General features: G+C 36.5%; 1 protein-coding gene across 1 annotated transcript; it reads left to right on the top strand.

The window, feature by feature from the left end:
- Positions 1 to 1,654: 1,654 nt before the first annotated feature.
- LOC112560175 (glycogen [starch] synthase-like) lies at positions 1,655 to 21,236 on the top strand. The gene is made up of 15 exons (XM_025231808.1): positions 1,655 to 2,183; positions 6,983 to 7,164; positions 8,251 to 8,442; positions 9,312 to 9,497; positions 9,892 to 10,036; positions 11,132 to 11,249; positions 11,799 to 11,919; positions 12,306 to 12,472; positions 13,543 to 13,621; positions 14,051 to 14,164; positions 14,685 to 14,811; positions 15,199 to 15,356; positions 16,146 to 16,247; positions 16,393 to 16,464; positions 16,843 to 21,236. Exons 1-15 carry the CDS (start codon positions 2,039 to 2,041, stop codon positions 16,993 to 16,995), a joined length of 2,061 nt encoding a protein of 686 aa, XP_025087593.1. The 5' UTR covers positions 1,655 to 2,038; the 3' UTR covers positions 16,996 to 21,236.
- The last annotated feature ends 12 nt before the right edge of the window (positions 21,237 to 21,248 follow it).

Here is a 21,248-nt window from a genome sequence, read left to right as displayed (position 1 = left end):
GGAAGAAGAAGTATTTATCCCCACGTAGGGGCGTCTCTCAATCTTTTTTTCGATGGACGAACATTTCGATTCAGTGCTCCGACTTGGTGTCTCTTCATGCAGCCGGACATTCTGATGTTGGTTTCGGGAAAACAACTTCAAATATACCACTAATTAGTACATAATTAATGGTAAGTACAACTTGGTTCTAATAAAAATGGTATCTGCTCTATATATATATATATTTTGTTTGGTATTTTTGCGGTGGTGGCCCGCGACACGGCTGTCCGAAATGGATATGGCCCGCGACACGGCTGTCCGAAATGGATATGGCCCGCAGGCCGAAAAAGGTTGGGCATCACTGGTTTAGACGATCTGCTGCTTTGTAGGGTACGTAGATATGCTGAAATGTCTGTTTCCACTTATCTTGTGTGCGTTTTTTGGGTGTGAAAATTTTGAAACTCGATCATCGAAAGGTGTATCAAGTACTGACAGGTCTTTAGTACTCATATGGACTGCGTGTGAACGGTAGGCAGTGAAATACAATAGCATTTATGCGACTGTACTGTAGTACGCCGTCAACTTTCAGTCTGCTAGCAACAGGGAAGGTAGGGTTGTGCCCGTAGTTTCCGGGTAGAATGTTTTGTATACATGTAATACTAAAATTAAAAAAAAAAAAAACACTTCCTTTGTGAAACGTGTAAATGCTGAAAAAAAAATGTCAAAACATTATGAGTTACATTTATTTAACCGTGTATTAGAGGAAGAAGTGAGATGACCTACAACCTTTACGGTGGGTTAGTGGGTGTATTGACGGGCAGGGACACTGGATGCCAGTTATTTTATTTATTTATTTATTTTTTTTTTCGAACTTCTTCATCGGTTCTGGCTGGCTTGATGCTTTGGCGGAAGTGCATGCTTCCACCTAGAGGTGAATCCGCGCTGAGGGGAGAGGAATGGAAACCAAAGTACCCGGGGGGGGGGGGAAGGGGGGCCGATGGCCGACTTTCGAACAAGTCTAGAGTGGCCCTAGATGAGATGTGAACCTTGGACCTTTCTGCAGCGGCGACAAGCGAGACCACATTACCAGGCGCCAGGGTTATTCGTTGAATTCGTTGTATGCTATTGTATTCAGTAAGGTGACCTGACGTTTCGGGAGCGAAAGCGACACGCGTGCCGATCATGGTGTCGAAAAAAAGGCCAAAAGCAGTGGGAGGGGGGAGCACCGAAAGGCGGTAAACTATGAGACAACTGTGAAATTATTAATCAAAGAGCGATAGGCAAAAACCAAATCCACGGATACGAATCAATGTACGGCAATCAGATTTTTAAATACAAGCGGGACGTCTACTGGTCGACTTTTCATGAGCAGGCGGGACATGCGGTCAAAGGCGAGACTGTCACTTATGTAAACATCCAAATTGGGACATCTGGTCACCTTATGCATGTATTCATTTTTAGCTGAACACACTAGCGTTGCATAAACAATATAATCTTCGGAGCAACTGTACTTACCATAAGTTAGATATATTTGTTACTAACTAAACTACAAATTAAAATTATTTGCACTACTTTTGGATAAAATGAGCATATCGGCGCTCATTTGCTGCTGCTAAGCTAGGATGCCACTTTAAGACGTTTGGTTTTTTTTTTTTAAGTGTGTGTAAGGTGGGTGGGTGGTAAAGTGCGTATTCATAGCAAGGTCAGACCGTTATCACAGCAGGCCACCTTCAGCGTGGAGTTATAGGGCAAACATGCTACGTGCCCACCGCTTTCCACAAGCAGACAGCCATTCGACTCAAGGGTAGGTCACTCAATCGAAGAACGTCTTGCTGTGACTGTTGGGCGTCTTGAGTGCACAGTTGTCCACACCGCGACGAAAGCTTCGATTAAATAGTCAGCGTGTGTTTGAGCCTCCTTTGCTCACCTGCATGAAAAGAGCTGCAATGTCTCCATGATCTAGTTTGCATATACGGTGAACCCGTTGAAGGTCGGGAAAACCCCCGTCTCTCTACGAAAAGCGACCTTCACCCAGACGTGAGGCCTACCGACAGCAGACATGTCTCTGAGGAGGCAAAGCAGCTTTTTCAGAACTTTGAAAAACATCGAGCCTGAATATGATGAATCTGATCTCGATAGAGGTGAAAAGGCTGCAGCAGAAAACAGATGGCTTTTTGAAGTGGCATGGGAGGTGGCAAATAAAGGTGAGTGTCAGAGGAAACGTGAACGCATAACATACAAACCCAGAAACCTGTGCTCGCACGATAGCTAGCAGTAGGCGATATAGTAATCATTCTCTTGCCTAACTTGGGATTTGTCATGCTTTTGTCCACCATGAAAAATGCAGTGAGCGTCATTTAAGAACGAAATATGCACTGCGTATGCGAAAGTGTTACAAGAGCACATCGATCAGCATTTTCTTAGCTAGTCATCTTTTTTTTAACCCTCAGTCTTAGAACGTGTAAAAAATGAGCTTACTTATACTGGCTATACAAGCCACATGATTTATACATTAAGACTGTTATTGTTAGAGACTGTAATATTAACACTTTCATTTGAAAAGAATGAAAAAGTTCATACAAGCTTGTATTTAGTACCCACCAGCATAGTCCTTTTAAAATTAATAAGAAGTTTGCGATGTATTTATTCTTATAGTTCATAATACCAACATTAATCCTTTGATCTGGGTCTGTGTCAGATGATTGACTTATATTTGTTAGATGCAACTACTGACAAAGCTGACCAAGAGACCCTTGCTGGGTGGCAGCACTAATGAATGTTCATGACACATAATTTCATGACTTACTTTTCATGGCTCAGACTCAAGCACATTAGTGCCCAGAGATGTCTGGCAGAAGTAACTGAAAATGCTAGTAAACACTTGAGGCATATTGACAAATGTGCTTCATGAGTAAAGTAATTTTTAAGTTATGTTGGTACAGTCGGAACTCGATAAGTTCCCTAAGTTGAAAACCTATATCGAATTAGTTGTTAGTTTCCGGCCAAATACTTGTGCCTATTACGCCATTTTCCCTAACTCAAAAACTCCTTGGAGTCCAAGGGGCGAATGTGATGCGAAAGAGTTCCACTACTTTGCAACACAGAGGGAGAATGTCAGTTGTCTGTATATTACTGTGTTTGTGGAAGAAAGGGATAGAATGCGGGAGTCTGATGAGGAGCAAAGGTTTCAGGCAGGGATTTGGACAGACAAGATTTCAGTTCAGTAGTTGGGGGAGGAGCCTTCAAAGAATTCATAGCACAGAGTTGACAGCTTGTAGTCTATTCTAGCTTTAACTGGTAGCCAATGAAGAGAGTGAAGAAGTGGTGTGACATGTTCAGATTTGCGAGTTTGGAAAACGAGATGAGCAGCTGAGTTCTAGACTTTCTTAAGCTTGTCAATGAGGTAAGACAGCCAGCAAAAAGAGTGCTGCAGTAGTCTAATTTAGACGGAACAAATGAGCAGATGAGAATTTTGGTGGTTGAGATGGACAGAGTATGGCGAATGGAGCTGATCTTCCAGAGTTCATAGTATGTAGAATGACAGATGTGAGAAACATGCTTATCAAGAGATGTCAGCAGACATTGTGTAACCTTAGCTATGTGAAGTAACAAAAGAAATATTGACATCACCTACCCGAACAGAGACATGCAGTGAAAGGTAAACTCTGGGTGTCCTCTTTGAAAAACTTTAAAGCTTCTGTTTTTTCATCATTTAGTTTTAACTTGTGGGTCATCCATAGTCTAACATCAGAAATACAATCTTGGATGCTCTGGATAACAGTGTGTGCCTGAGAAGGAGAACAGCTGGTATACAGCTGAGTGTCGTCAGCAAAGGATTGATCAGATATATTGAATTAGAGCAGTAAGTGACTTCATGCATGTGATAAAGAGGATGGGACCAAGTATAGAACCTTTGGGGACTTCTGAGCGTACAAATACTGGTGGAAACACACAGTCATTCACTGTAACTGAGTCCTATCTGAGAGATATGACTGCAACCATTTGAGTGGGGAGCCTGAGATGCCATAGAGAATACTGAGTCTATGAATGAGAGTAGTGTGGTCTCTAGTATTAAAGGCAGCAAACAGGTCTAACATGGTGAGAAATGTGATGTCTATCCAGTGCAGACAAAATGTTATTTGTCACCTTAAGCAGGGCAGTCTCGGTGCTGTAAAAAGGCCCATAAGCAGACTGTGATGGAGAAATCAAATTTTCGAAGTTAAGATATTTGAAATTTTGGGCTAAGTGTTTGCCCTTGTGGATTGTGGACAGTCTTAGAGATGTTTTGTATATACATTGCTATGGCATCGATCTGACATAATAATGTTTTATCCTCATTTTTTACTATTAGCTGTCTTGCTAAACACATTCTTGTACTGGAGAAGTGCTTTGAACAGCATTCTGACTAATCTTCTCATTGGTTCTAATAATATATAGACTTTATTAGTCATCCTATTACATGGCTTTGTACTACTTGGTAAACTTATACAATTGTGCTACAGAATTCTGCTAATTTCTTTCATGCAATTTTCCACCAATAGATATATGTGTGTATGCATACACACCTTAATATCTATATATTGTTATATATAAACACTTATGTAAACATCCAAAATCACATAAACCACATAGAAAATAATTATAACTGGGTAATCAGAAAGACAGTTTTATTGAATTGATTGCACTGGAATTTCTGCTGAATGTTTTACTCTCATTTTCTGTAAAAACTAAATGGATAAAATATTATGCAAGTATCTACTGAAGCAACCTTTGTAATCTCCATAGCTACCTACAGACAGTACATATACTTGAGACATTATTAGTGTGTGGATCCACTTAGGCAGTAACTAGACCTCTTATAGAAATTCCTTCTTAGGAGTTTTGGGGTAGAATATTTGTCTATAATAATAATACAGAAGAAGTGTGTACAATTTTCTGGAAAATACCTGTATCACAGAATCTAGTCAGATGCACAGGTTAATAAATGTATCGTTCAATCTATTGGATTGAACAGGTACAACCTAATTTCAGAGACTTTAATTAAGAAATTTATGACATGACTGAATTTTTAGTGTTGTGTAGACACTGAAGACATTATGAAATATTGCATTTATGGCTTCTAAAATGTCTGCTAAGCTTGAAGGTATTCACTATTTAACCATGGAGCTAAGTACTAAGAAGCTTTTAATTAATCGACTGCTTGAGTTCCACTCAAAAGCCATTACTCTTACAGTTGTTTCTATATTCAAGATAGAGTGAAACCTGATGTACCCTCTAACACCAGTCAGATACAAAATGCCCCTACAAAGTCAGTAGCAGAAAGAACATGTGTGTGGCACATTGCACAGTGAACTGCAAAAAGTGCCAACTTAGCTTTTCATATACATTGTTAATCTGACTGGAAGGCACCATTGAAAGGAGAGGAAATTAAAATAGCATCAGCATCTTGGTCATATAGAGATGTTTCTTCATGATTGTAGAACAATGCCGAAGCAAGAACAATAGAACACTAGGGCATGTTTGCCTTTCATAGCTTTATGTTTGTTTGACATTATAGCATTGTAAAGCAGTCATGTGGAGTTGCTGCTGACTGAACTAGATACAGGTTTTAGCAGAGCTCAAGACTGAAATTACTAAATGTACGCTTATTTACATATAAGAACATAAAATAGTAATTATAAATATGCAATCATGTGTGTACCCTATTAAGAAAAAGAAATTTCTCACATGAACACCAATACACATCCATGTATGAAGGCGTCATATTGATCAAAGAAATATACCATTATCCTTCATTGAATAGAAATGATTCTTTAAAAGAAACAACTCAGTCCAGAAAGAATAAGCAATATTATTGTTGTATTCTTAAGGTCATCGATGAAAGTGTAGGTTAGAGTTTTGGTTCTGGAACCATGGCAGCATAATATATTGTGAAAAAAATTTGATTTCTTTTAATTAAATCTGGTCTAAGTGGCTATACTGTTAAACTGTTACTGGTAAAAGATGTCAGCTCTTAATAGTACAATCTTTGTATGCACCATTTACTAATACACTAATATTATTTACTAATAAACTGAATAATTAATGTACTTAGTTAAAATACTTAATGGTAATGAATATAATTATTTTGAAAAGATACGCCTTACTTCTTAAGGACTTACTAAAACAGTTAAAAAATACCAAATAAATCAGTACAAACTGTCAGTGCTGTGTTTTAATTCTTTGCTGGCTCCTGCCCCGACTATTTCTTAGAACTTCTCTTTCCTTATGTCCCTGCTAGACAACTCCGCTCTGTCTGATGATGACAGCCTCCTAACTATTCCTGTCACCAGAACAACAACATATGGCCACAGGATTTTTAGTTAATGTGCAGCAAAATAATGGAACTCTCTCCCTTTCCATATCTGCCACCTACCCATTATTGAATTCTTTAAATGTACACCGAAGATGTACCTCTTCATTATGCATTACTCCTAACAACAGTCCATAAAATTCTAGTCTTTTTTTACACCCTTGCCCCCTTCTCTGCTTGTTGCTACTTCCCTGCCCATCTTCCTTTTGCAAAATAACAATACTCATAGTCCATGTTACTTGGATTCTCTTTTCATTTTTTTTTTTCGTATTTGTCTTTTATTCATCATCAGTACTGTTTTTTATCCTTCTGTCATTCATACGTTGATTACTTGTTCTTCTATCCCTCATATGTTGCCCATGTCTCGTTCTTGTTCTTAAGCACTAAGAGCATGCTCCTTATAAATGTCAGTATGCACTATACAGTATAAATTTTGCATTTATATTATTGAATCAGTTTGTTGCTGGAAATAAGGGTTTTCCATGTCCAGAGAGTTGACATCATCTCACTAACAACTATTTATTGCACAACAAACAGAAGCGTTAAACACTTTAATTTTTCATTCACTGAATGTACATGCTTTGTATGTAGCCTTTATTTTAAATTATTGTTTGTTTACCTTGTTTAACAACCCAGTTCATTAATGTGCAGTTGGAGGTATTTATACTGTAATCAAGACCAAGGCGCCAGTAACTACAGAAGAATGGGGAGAGCAGTACTGTCTGATGGGGCCCTACAATGAAGCATGCGTCCGCACTGAAGTGGAAATCCTGGAACCTCATCACCATGTTTACCGTGAGACCATCAATACTCTGAGGCAAGCTGGCATCAAGGTCTGTATATCTGTGGAGAATGGAAAAACTCTCAAATCATGGAGATATTTCTGTTATTATTGTTTCATCCCTCTGGATGTGTGCTAAGAAGAGGGCTTGGGCTAGCATTTTAGTTGTAGGTGAGTGAGGTGTGAGAGGCCACTCTTATCTCAGGTCAGCTATTTTGTGAAGGTGGTAGCCATCTCCACTCCTGTGTTGCCTTCCCTATCCTACATTTAACTGAATAACTTTGACATGGAAAAAATCTTTCTCTTGTTCATTGTAGGTTGCAGTCTTTTGTATCAGGGTTCTGATGAAAAGTGTCCTATTTATTGCATGTACCTTATTGTCTATTAGAGGAAAGGGAGGAAATAATTTGATCAATTCAAAGACACATGAGATTATTTTATAATAATATAAGTTTATTATAGGCAATAAATTTCCAGAATTTGAGGCTTTTGTTTAGAAGATACAAATCTTCATAAATATTTGTTTTCCACATGCCTAGAAAGAAGTCAGATCCATGATGTGATGTTGCAACATGAAGACCTCTAATTAAGCATGCTCCCATCTCACACTGAGGCCATAGCCTTTCTTGTATAAGATTGTTCTAAAATGGCTGTAAATTGACATCTTGTGTTTGATCTCTTTCAGTTCTTGTCAGTCTTTGATGACGTGTATCTTGGGGTTAGTTAATCAGAGTTGGGGAATTATTATTAAGTAATGAATAAAAATCTGTTCATTTGATGAAACAAATTTTTACTCTATTAAGACTCTAATATAATGGGTACTGCACATTATAAGATTATTTTATTGTTATATTTTGTCAAAGGGAGTCTCAAACTGACTGTGTCAAACATGTTGTATAACAGTACATATCCTTCCATGGAGTTCTGAATTTCATTTTCATTTATATTGAATAAACCATGAATAGGAAAAGAATTACTTAATAATTAATACTTTTGAGATTCTTGTCATCTCAAGACAGTAATAATCCGGGTCTGACAAGAAAAGTGTGATTTGTATAGGTTTCTGTCAGAATGGATATATTTTCATGCAGCCTGTTTCTTATTTTTTGCTCTGTCTGTCTTTTGCTCTTTGACACAGGTGTTTTTTGGGCGCTGGCTAATTGATGGGTATCCCAAAGTTGTATTATTTGACATTGGGTCTGCGGCCTGGAAACTGGATGAATTCAAACATGAACTCTGGGAGAATGCAGGTATTGGCATTCCGTGGCATGATCGAGAATCAAATGATGCTGTCATCTTTGGTGCCTTGGTTGCCTGGTTTTTGAGCGAAGTAAGGAGTTGGAGAGATTTTACATATTGTAATAATGATAAATAATTATTTATAAGGTGCCTATTCAACCAGTCCTAGGTGCACTCATTTGGTCATGCATACCTCTTAAAAAACACAATAAAACACTCGGGTATGGCAGCCAAATAAGACAAGATCGCATGAAGACACATTACAAGTAGTACTTAACAAATATGTTTTCAAGTGAGGTTTAAAGGCTAAGAAAGAAGAGGAGCATCTTACACATGGGTAGAGAATTCGAAACCCAAAGTTCCTCTTAACCGAGAGACCAGAGTAGAAAGGTAGCCAGTGATAATGGTATAACAAATAGAAGCAGTCTTGTATTTGATGTTCTCAGAGAAAGGAAACCAATGCAGAAAGGAGTCTGACTTTTATGAACATTATATTGATTTAACAGGATTAAAATCTGTTTCTTATAGACTAAGCCTATGTTGTGTGGAGAAGTCAAATAACATTAAACAGATGTTCCTTTTTTTCCCCTAAATAATAATTATATATCTAGACTAGATCTATTTTAAAGTCTTTGTTATTAGGTAGGATACATAGGATATACACTGTTTTCAAGTGATGTTTTTAATCAGATATTGTTACATAATAATCCCAATAGACATGGTATTAACAAGGTTTTTGTTGTGCTAAAATCTAAAAAATTTTCTGCAAGTTATGGAACATAATTCAACAAAATAGAGGAGTGGATTGCTAAGCATCCTGATTGGAAAATTTGGTATTTCTGAAAAGTTTTCTGAGCTGCCGTATAAGACACAGTATCAAGGTGCTCCTGTAGTGTCTGTGGAACATTCATTGCTGCACTGATTTGTTACTGTTTAATGTTTTTTGTGTTGCCTCTGTAGTTTTTGAAGAATTTGCCATCAGATGCTTCAGTGGTTGGTCATTTCCATGAATGGCTAGCAGGTGTTGGGCTTATTTTAAGCCGCCTCAGGCAACTAAATGTCAGTGTAATCTTCACTACCCATGCAACTTTACTGGGTCGATATCTTTGTGCTGGCAGTGCAGATTTTTACAACAACCTCGACAAGGTAACTTGTATTTTTGGTTTAAGCCGTATTCATTTTGTCATCTTTTCTGTCCCTGAAGTCATCAACACATATCTATTTTTATTCTTAATTATTTCTGTGCCAGTTTTGAAAAAATATAATTTCATCTTGCATTCGACGACCCAACCTGTGGAAATGTTAGGTATATATAAACTCACACAAATGTCGGAACTTTTACATTTGTACTTATGCTGCCACATGTGCACAGATACAGGCACACATACAAACTTTTTTTTTTAATTTAAGAAACTCTTATGTGGGCTTCTCTTTGGTTTTTAAGAAAATGGAACTTTGTGTTGTTTATCACGGTTTTTTTATGTGGACATTTACAGCCGTAGATGAAGCTGTAATATAACATTTATCACTTAATGTACAGTTCAACTTAGACAAAGAAGCAGGAGATCGTCAGATTTACCATCGGTACTGCATGGAGAGAGCTGCCGTGCACTGTGCCCATGTGTTTACGACGGTCTCCGAAATTACTGGCACGGAGTCAGAGTACCTCTTGAAGCGCAAGCCAGGTATGTTTGGCAGACTGGCTATTTCCTGCATCATCTTGAAATCAGAGATGTCTATTTCAGAAGTTTCTGGTGCTAAAAAAAAATTTGGTCTATTTGTAATTTTTAATCCCACCTATAAAGCCAGCTTGTCTAAACATTTTGTGAAATAATGAAATAATTTTGGCCTCATTTTGCAGCACCTGACAATCCTACATTGAAATTGAGTTACAGTCAAATCTCACTACTATGCCACCTCGCTACTATGCCACTCTCGGTATTATACCACTTTTGCTCGGTCCAGACAAAATTCAATGCAAAATAAATTTACTATGCCACCACCTACTCTCGCTACTATGCCACTTTTGTGTGATTATTAAAAGGCACAAGTTATGAAATTCCGCGCAGTGCTCGATTATCATATGGTAGTGTGGGACATGGCAGTTAGGTGGGATGGAACACAGCACGCACACAGGGAGGGTGGAGGCTGGCGATGGGGGGTGGTCGCTGGCGGGTGACAGCCCGTGACAGGGAGAGCGGGGGAGGAGGTCGACTAGCGACAGGATGCTATTTGGTTGGGAGGGATGGAGGATGAAGAGGTGAGGGGGAGAATGAGAGGAGACAGCTAGCGCCAGCCGACGATTGTTGAGAGCTTTGGACTGACGGGTAACTTGAGCAAATAAAGCCGTTTTTACGAACCCTCAGTATTATGCCTCTCTCGCTACTATGCCACTTTTGCTTGGTCCCGGTAGGTGGCATAGTAGCGAGATTTGACTGTATCTGTCTTGGTTGGTTTTGGTGTAATGAGTTTCTTTTTTTATTCCTTTGCAATGTATCTTCTGAAGCTATAATAAGTATTTCAGAGAGCCAATACTAGGCAACTATGCAAAATTTTTGGATATGAGCCGTTAAAATTATAAATTGTACTAATTAAAGGGCAGGACTGATAAACATTAAGTCATATATCATAAGACATGTTTTATATTCTGGTACTTGGGTCAACTGATTTTATTATCATGCAGGGCTTGTTTGGTTACCAACAACTTATCAGAATAGTTTATATTCTTTTGGTTCAGCTTAAATCGCATCTATTCTACAATGCTGATAATATATTTACAGATGTTATCACACCTAATGGACTGAATATCATCAAGTTCAGTGCTTTGCATGAATTTCAAAACCTTCATGCAATCAACAAAGAAAAGTTGAATGACTTTGTCCGAGGCCACTTTTATGGGTGAGAGATTATAAATAGTATGAAATAAAGAAAAATTCCATTGCGAGAGTAAATTAAGTTAAATATTGTTAAAAGTTGTATATTAATACTTGTATTCTTCTTTGATCTTTTATCAGCTGTAAAATTTGATCTTTTTTTTTTTTAAATTATGATTGCTTATTTTATCAGGGTTGCAGTTCTAGTTGGAGAGAGAAATTACCTCTTAATGGATTTATTTAGAAGCATATACATTATTTTGAGACCATTACAGAATGTTATTTATCTTGAATATACCCCTATTCTTATCATATTTCCTTGATTCTTTGGAAAAAAAAATCTCTTTTTAAAATAATGGCTTTTGATAAAAATTCTAATTCTGAACACTGTTTGGAATAGGAATAGTTACATTATTCAGCAGCTAAAGGCTTGTTGCAGAATGTCATGTAGAATATTACCATTTACTTTTGATTATCTAAAGATAAAAAATATACGTAAAAAAGCTTGTTACACTAGTTTGTTATTATGTCATCTGAATTCACCATTTGATAACCACATATATTTCTTCCTCAGGCACTATGACTTTGATCTTGATAAAACTCTATACTTTTTTACTGCTGGCCGTTACGAGTTTTCCAACAAGGGGGCTGATATGTTCATTGAATCTTTGGCTCGTCTCAACCATTACATGAAAGTAAATGTTAACACTTAGCTTCATTGCCTCTTAGAAATACTTGATTTCCTAGAAGATTTATTTTTCATACTATTGCTCATTTTCAGTTTTTTGTTTTTATTTGGGGTTCATGTGCTTTTTTTGTTTGTTTTGCTTGACACAATGTTATTTTTTTTAATTTTGAGAAAAATATAAATAATGTCAGAAAGTGGACTTGTATAGCACATTTCCTTGATAAAGCAGCTGGCTTAGTATGTAGTACAAAGTAACAGAAATAAAAATATAACATGCAAGAGGAAAAATATGATAGAATATAATGATGATGGTTGTGGTAGTGATGGTAATGGTAGAGGATGTATAGTACATCATCTCAAGGTTCCATGTACTTTCCACTTTGTTTTTTACAGTCTTGCAGCAGTGACATGACAGTTATAGCCTTCCTAATTTTCCCAGCTCGCAACAATAACTTTAACGTCGAGTCCCTGCGAGGGCAGGCCATTGCCAAGCAGCTGCGTGATACTGTCGGTTATGTGCAAAACCAGATTGGGAGGCGCATATTTGATGTTTGCCTCAGGTGAGGTTCATAGTGGGAAAAATTAAACTTTTTTTTGTGTTTGTTTTGTTATCTTTTGTATTACAGTGAAGCATCAATAGTAACAGCAGTGATTAGGTTCTGGATGAAGGTTCAAAGTTTATTGCTCATTAGAATTATGTCATATGGTCCAGCTACATGGTGGTAGCAAGATTTTTTCTAAACAGTTTTATATTTCTTGTTGCCGTTCTGTACCAGAGAGCACCGGGGACTTTCACAGAATGCTGCAGTCACCAAAGTGTCACAAGTCTGATCACAGCAATGAGTGATTTGATACTTGATACTGGAGTGCAGCTGCCCCATAATTCAGCATTTTTTCATTTTAAAAGTGAAGTTTAATGACTGACTAGATTGTTAGTCAGATGATTTGAATGTAGACGGCTGCAGTTTTGTTGTAAGCATAAACCGCAGATTCAAGTTAACTGGTAAAAAGAATCGGTTTCTCTTGTTTTAAAAAATGAGAAAAATAAAAGATGATAACATAAATAGTAAATAATAATAAAAAACCATGACTTTGTATTTCGTTATTCACATAACTTTTAAATACATGTATAAGAATTTCATTAAACTCATTTTTGACTTGTAGATTTTGCACTTTGCTGGCACTGCTGGCATAAGAATTTTGTGCATTTGTGCTCCATCGTGTAAACTTGAAAGACAAATATTTAAATTATTTTAATCGACACAAACATGTTTCATGCTAATTTAGAAAGAGCTTTTCCTGAACCATAAATTATTGTATTTGTGTAGTGATTCTTTGTCATTTCCTTGCTGTACAACTGCTTACGAGTTCCAGTAAATGGATCGATCAAAGCATGGTGTCTTGACAAAGCTAGATTAAGAGAAATGAAATTTGAAAAATTCTGTTGACTCACATAGCAACCAATATATGCACAATGATTAACTATTTCCTCGGAAATTGTCCTTATTGATAAATTGGGAACTTATAAGCCAGGCTGTTCAAATATAAATAAAAGAACACATGATGTAATCACTCAATAAAAGATGGATTCAAATATTTCTATCACTGATGATGAGTTTTACTTTTCCAGGGGTAGTTTACCAAATGGTGATGACATTTTGCAGCAAGAAGACATGGTCAAACTTAAGAGATGTATATTTGCTGCACAGGTGCTTATAAATCACTCATTTTCAGTGTGTGTGTTTGTGTGTGAGATTAACTAACACATTGTCACACATTTCATTAAAAAATATAATAATTTTTAATATAACAAACCTATTCAAATAAGAGAATTTGTTATATGGAATAATTCATTTCATTGAGATTCTCTTAAATGAAGTAACTTTTTGTGTGATTGGAGTTTTTATAACATTTTGTAATCTTTTTCCCCCATTAACATAGTGGTACAAAAGATACAAAACTTCATGGAAATACAAAGTGGAGGGTTTAGAATTATCACTTAATTTCAGATTAAAATTGTACATTGGGTGTTATGAGAATCTGCCATGACTTTGAAAAAAACTGTTTTATGGAAATGCTGCTTGTAATAATGAACAAATATTTTCTTCTTCTCATATTCATTAAACTGTTTTATGCAGCGTCATAACCTTCCTCCCATTTGCACACACAATGTAGTAGATGACCACAACGATCCAGTTCTCAATGCCCTTCGTCGCTGCCAACTCTTCAACAATCGCCATGATCGTGTCAAGGTAAAGTTTAGAATCTTGTTCAAGCAGGATATGCTTAGCCCCTTTGCTAGCACCTACACTTGCGGATTGTGGCTTACACAATTTGCTGCTTGAGAAGCTTGAAAATTTATATCAGTCACTATTACTAGTTTACCACATTTACAATTATGCTTTTGTTTGCATCTACAAAACATCAATTCAAAAAACCTGTACGTTCTTTGTAAGTAAAAGCATGAAGATACTGAACCATAACTTTATGCATATGGTTAATATTGATGATCAATATAAAGCTGGTTTTAGGATAATTTTCTAATTGCAGAAAAAAGGAATTAATGTGCAGGTACACAGATGGAAAAGATGGGAAGATGGGGATGGGTGGTAGGAGCAAAAAACAATGACAATAATAATTTCATAGCTACTTCTCATTCTATCTGTTTCTATAAGTCTGCATCTCTTCTTTATATAGATCTATCTTTGCATATATTATGTAAATAGTGAATCTTACAGTGTTGTTTTTTTGTGTTTCATTGGGTGGCTACAGGTTGTGTTCCACCCAGAGTTTCTGAACTCCACAAACCCTCTTTTCGGACTGGACTATGAAGATTTTGTACGAGGATGTCATCTAGGCGTTTTTCCATCTTATTATGAGCCATGGGGCTACACCCCAGGTTTGCTGCTTCTTATGGCTGCAGTAAATACTTTTAAATATAAGCAGTAGGATTGTAAGCTCGTATGACTGTTAATTTGTTTGGCTGTAACCATTCTACTCGTTCTCATCTAGATTTGTTATTAAATGAAAGGTAAAAAGGTTGAATTTTGTGTGTGAGGGAGAGAAGGGGAATGTGTGCTTGTATGCACTCTGTACTGGTATAGATGCTAAAAATACATTTAAATGCAGAGGTTTTGTGAAGAAAAAAAGATAATACCAAGAAATTAATGAATTAGCAAACAAGCATGATAACATTCCTAAAGTTCATCTATTTTTAGTTTTATCTTGCTGTTTGGAGATCTGTTGACATAACATGAAAAGGATGTATATATGCTTGTGCCTGCAGCGGAATGCACTGTGATGGGAATCCCCAGCATCACAACCAATCTTTCGGGTTTTGGGTGCTTTATGCATGACCACATCCAAGACCCCAAAACCTATGGTATCTACATTGTGGATCGTCATCACAAGAGTGCTGAAGATTCTATCAAAGAGCTTGCTCAAGTAAGAATAGCATGTAAGATAAAAAAGAGTGATGGACAGTGGGAAACTGCACTATGTTACTTCTGTTGCATACTCAAGATGGTGTAGCATGAACTAATATCCATGGACTGCTGGCAGGCGAATTTTTTTCCAGTTAACTGCTAAAACCAGGCATGAGACAAGAAAGCTTCCGGTTTATTCACATTTCAGATTAACTACTAAAACGAGGCAGGAGACTACAAAGCTTACGCTTTAGTCACATTCTTTGTTACGGCTGTCCGAGACTAACAGCGGAGAGCTTCGCAAGAGGCTAAAAGTTGGTCTTGGCAGACAGACAGCAATCCACCTATACACATCCATGGGTGTAGGAACTAGGAATTCAGGTAGACCATGGATGTGTTTAGGTGGACTGCTGTCTGTCTGCCAAGACCAGCGCTTAGCCTCTTGCGAAGTTCTCCGCTGTTAGTCTCGGCGAGCCTAAACAAAGAATGTGACTAAACCGGAAGCTTTGTGGTATCATGCCTCGTTTTAGTAGTTAACTGGAAAAAATCGTCTGCCAGTAGTCCAGTAATACAAGTTCGTGGGTAGACAGACTTAGAGTGCATTTTACAGCCATGTTGTTGAATTAGGAAAGCCATACCAGGAAAGAGTCGCATGTCCATTATAAATGTCAAACGATCATCGAAACACAGGCTTGCTCAAATAAACAGGTATAAATCAATTAATGCTTTGCATTTTATACGGTCATTTCAAAGAGCTTTTTTTTTTAAATTGTGTCTTGATAACACATTTAGTCTTCATCTCTTACAGTACATGTTTGATTTTACCTGCCTTTCGCGGCGCCAGAGAATCATCCAGAGAAATCGCACTGAGAGGCTGAGTGAACTACTTGATTGGAAAAATCTGGGCATTGTAAGTAGACATAATATTTACTATACCCTTGTATTTAATTATGCTAATTTTAATTTTATGGTTTATTCAAAATTTGAATAGCTTATTTATTTAGAGCAAATAGCAGTCATCATGCATGCTTAAACTGAGTGATATATTTTGGCAGTACTACCGAAAGGCTCGCAATATTGCCTTGGCCAAGACTCGCACTGATCAGCTTGATGACGATGTTTTTTCGGTAAGTTTTGATTTTCTTCAGTTATGAAGAAAAGAATCATGGCTTTTTGCAGGACAAAGTCTGAGGACAAATTGGTGTCTTAAAAGATTTATAATTTTCCTTCTTAAAAATCTGGACTGGAAGTCTTCAGTGATCAGCAGTTATCTGTAGGTGCTATTTGTTGTGTTTACCTGAAAATTTTGTCACATAAAGGCAAGAAGGTCCAAAAAATGTGATGTGTAGAATTTGTAGAACAGTGAAAGAAAGTTTCATCATGGCTTAAACCCCAATAGATAAGGAGACAGCCTGTGAGGACCTGAGGAAAAATGGCTTTTCTGTTATTTTGTTCAGTGTAGCTGCTATTTCACAATCAGATTAATGTTTGTCTTATCCTTTTAGATCAAAAGTTTCAAGTACACGAAACCTGGGTCTGCACCACCTTCACCCTCGATTTCTCGGTCATCCACTCCTTTGCTATCTGAGAATGATGATGATGATGATCATCATTTGTATGATGATGAAGAGGACGCAGACAACTCAAAAAAGAAATAATACTGCCGCAGTGTTATTTACTTTCAAAGTGGTCTGTATCATTACCTGTATGTAAAAATTCCTATCAATTTTACCACCCAATGGATTCTTGGTTTCATAGAGTGACTTCATCAAATAGCCTCAAGCTTTGGAGTTTCTGCGTGTTACCTATGAGTGACACTGTTGATGAAAGAAGGCTGCAGTAATCTGTAGTATGTGTTGATTATAGTTTGTCTGTAGAACCAATTTTGACAGTATGGCAATGTTTAAAGCAGAATGTGATGATGATGACTCTTTCAGTTTGTGCTTCCTGTCAAAATTTAGACTTACTCCAGCTCTTGTTTTAGTTATCAATGGAGCTGTAATCCCTCCGTAAACCAAATAAGAACTACTAAAACTAGAACTTCCCTTCAAAAAAGAAACAGTTGCTGGATATCATAGTCATTTGTTGCCATGGTTATGAAGGTGAATTATTTTTTAAATGGGTTATTGCAGTGTAATCACTTAACTGTCTTTGAGGTTGGACTGAGCTGTTGTAATGATACAGAATATGGTCGCAGCATACTGGTAATGTCTGAGGCCATTCCATCTTTAACATAATCACAGTGTTGACAGTATAGGAATTATGTACTTACCACTTTGCCTGACTTAGAATTTCCCATCTTCAGAAATATTATTACAAAAGAGCTAGAGAAGATACAACAATAAGTCAGAATTATGTCGCAAGTTTAAAGTTATTGAAAAAGAAAAATAATTTTTATCTGAATAACTCTACACTTGTCCTGTTTTGTAAAATCTGGTTAGTTTTCTGGAGTCAGACATTCAGAAAATTCAATATTGTCACAGAGCGGCATATCTTTGTTTTGTCAGATGTACTTTTTTACCTTCACCGTGTAAGAATCTGTTATAAAGGGACTTGTAAGTATCAGACATGTTCTATTGCGCTTTGTTCTTCTCAGTATCTTTGCAATGAAAAGGGAGGGTCTGTTGTCAGAATCCCTGAACTTGTAAAAATCATCACATTCATGGTCCCTTGGAGGAAATTCATGTGTAAATGGTTTCCTCATAAAAGAGTTAACTGTTCATGCAGTTTCAGGAAAACTTAAATGTGCATGAGTCAGGTGAAGCGCGCTGGCCACGTATTAAAGAGTGCATATTGAGAAAAAATGCTGCAACTGAGTTTATCTTTCTATCTTTGATGTGGGTGGTTTGTCTTGCTGTAAATGTAGAAGGTACAATGTAAAATAAATGTTTTCAAGCAAGAATCCGAGTCAGTTTTTGACACTTGTGCTGCAGATGTCATTTAGAAAACTGCAAGCAAGCAATTTCTTATCTCTTTGAGTTGTATGTCTGATTTTTGCAGTCTTTATCTCTAATTTGACTGCATGAACTGATCAGTTTTCTGCTCAATTTTCTTGTGTTTTCCACAAGATTTGTTCAAAGCCACAGACATTTTTGGTGCATAAATATTTTATTAGAAACCGTTAGAGACCAGTTACATTGAAATAGGGCTTATATTTAGATAGATTTTCTCCATCTGAGGAGGTACTTACAGAAATAAGTAAAATAAAAAAAAAAATCAGTACTTGAAAGTACTGTAACAAGTATAATTCAAATACTGAAGTGCATTACAACATACATTGATGACATTTCAAAACTTTTTGTCTCCAAAGAGGTTACCATTTTAATATTGGTAGTACAGAAATCCACAACACTCAGAGACTTGATTGCTTAATAAAATAAAAATAAAAGTATGTGAATACAAAAATACAATTTTTTACTTCTTTTTTGCTAACATTTCTTGACTTTAATAGATTGAATTGATTGTGTGTGTGTGAGTGCATGTTTGTTTCAGGTTTTGAGGCAAAGTTTGAGACATTTCAAACTTAGTTCAAGTTATTTATATTTTGCTGAAAAAAAATCTATATCTTTGTAGTTAGTCTGACTGCATCGTTTGAAGTTTCATTTGGTTTGGGTGTATTTTTTTTCTTTTGGAATTGATGGAAGTTTAAAGCATATTTTGACTAGTTTTGCTTTGTTTGTGACTGATTTTTTCATTAGGAATGGGGAAAAGAGTGTTATATTGCAATATTATGAGTTTTTACTTCACATTAGCTTTTCTTCGCATTTGATATTTTGTGTAAAACTATTCAGATAAAAATTTTAACTGGATCCAGCTGGGGACCTGTATCATACTGCGGGAATATGTGATAAACTGTGATCAGTATCCTCAGTATTACATGCTGGCAGAACATTTACTGCAGGTATATTGTTAACAGTACACACACATGAGAGAGTGAGAAAAAGAGTGTATCAGGGTGTATATTTGAATTCATGGAGGCTGTTGGCACTTGTCATCAATGCAGAGGATCTGGTGTCATACACTTAAATCTCATCTTTGGCTTTCTTTCTTTGCATGTTGCACCTGTTTACAAGAACTGCAGCTTTATTGAGATATAGGTTGTTTTGCTGGACAAAGTGGAACCCATTTGTTATATTCCCATGGTGGGCATGTTCTGTTAGGCATGCTGCTATGAAGCTGGCATGACCATTCTGCAAGTTACAGGCTGTGCATGTATCCCAGTCCAGGATAAGAAGTAACTGTATGGTAGCATCCAGACTTGTAAGTGCCTGACATGACTTCAGGACATGTTGATATGCTGTTTGAACTGGTTCTTAACATGTTAGATTGTAGTACTGAAACCTCAGTGTGATGCTGATAATCCTTTTATTACTACATATGCCTGCAGATGCTTATTTCTTTAACCAAGTTTCTTAAATGTTAGGAGACCCAGATTTCTTGATAACTGTTTTGGTCTATATTAATGCCAGTATCTTTCTTGCAGTTTTTGTTTTTACTACCTTGTGCTGCACCTTGAACCGACCTCTAGTCTAATACAGTGATTCCAGATTTTCTGGTGGTCTTAGTTTGCATGTATACAGATGGTGGTAGAAAATAATTCTGCCATGAACGCAAGTGTGTTAAGGAAGATGTTCAAAATTTCCCCCAAGAAACTTTTTAAATTTGTGGTACAGAACTAATAAAGCTATGGATAAAAGATTGGTTCCATCTCATTTATTACACATTTCGCATGTTTATTGCACTGATCCTTATTAAATAACACCAGATTCTGCTACTGCATATGCTATAAATACTGTCAAGAATTTGGTACAAGGAAAAGTGCTTAAACAATTTTACTTACCATAAATATCAACATGCTAATACTCGTATTTTTGCTTAAATTTCTTGTCAACATCTTGTGTCGTTTACTTAGATATTGAAATCTGTGTGCTATGTGATTAGTTCATATTTTGACAATATCCTGGATTTTTTTTTAAAGACGTTCCATTTGTCATAGTCTGCATATCAAAATTTCTCAGCGTTGTGGTAGTTCATGATGAAAGTTTTGTCAAACTGGTGACAGTTTCAAGCTTAAAGTTAATACGTTCAGGGAGCATTCTGTGATCCTCATGTATGGGTCTGTTGTATCTCTCTTGATAGATAATATTGAGTCCTTTAGTAATAAAGTGGCCCTTTATTGATGATGTATGTATACAAATGTACTTAGGGTGTGCACTTGTATACACATGTTGCTTGAATGCATTATTTTTTAATTCCTGCCTTGTCTACCAATCAGTTTTCTTGAAACTCAAGATGGCTAGATGACTATAGTCAGTTTCACATTATGTTTGAGCCTTCCAGTTTTACATGAGTAATTTAGGCTGCATTTATCTTGCAAGCCTTTTAAATTACTTTCAAAAATCACCCAGTTTATACTTAACAGCTCTCAGGTGTGCTTTTCTGCCTGTCATTTATATTAGATGTTGCTGTTATTTTCTTGTATGAAATGATTTTTAGTTGCATTTTGTTTACTGCATTTACTAAAAGTGTCCCACTGGCAAAATTAGAAGCAAGAAGCTCGTATTCATATATTTTTATCTATTATCAGTCCCATTGCAGATAAAATGTTCTCACTTTGTATACAGGACCACTAGACATTATTTTACTCAGTTTAAGTTTGTGTGTTGATTGACTATTGGCTTGGTTAACCTTGATGCTTGTAATCTGGAGCATGTGTGTACTTCGGTGAAAATGCAATAGTTTATAGTTGATGCAATATATTTGTGATCCATATTTTAATATATTGTTTTCTTTTAGAATAAGTGCTTGTTATTTTTAGAGACATTAAATTGGGTATGAAATTTAGCTGATTGTATTACTGAAAAACTCGACTATAAATTTATTAAATAATAGTCTTCAAGTTTAGTACTTT

Source organism: Pomacea canaliculata, linkage group LG3 (assembly GCF_003073045.1).
Source record: "Pomacea canaliculata isolate SZHN2017 linkage group LG3, ASM307304v1, whole genome shotgun sequence".
Taxonomy (NCBI): Eukaryota; Metazoa; Mollusca; class Gastropoda; order Architaenioglossa; family Ampullariidae; genus Pomacea; species Pomacea canaliculata.
This window is presented reverse-complemented; position numbering and strand designations above follow the sequence as displayed.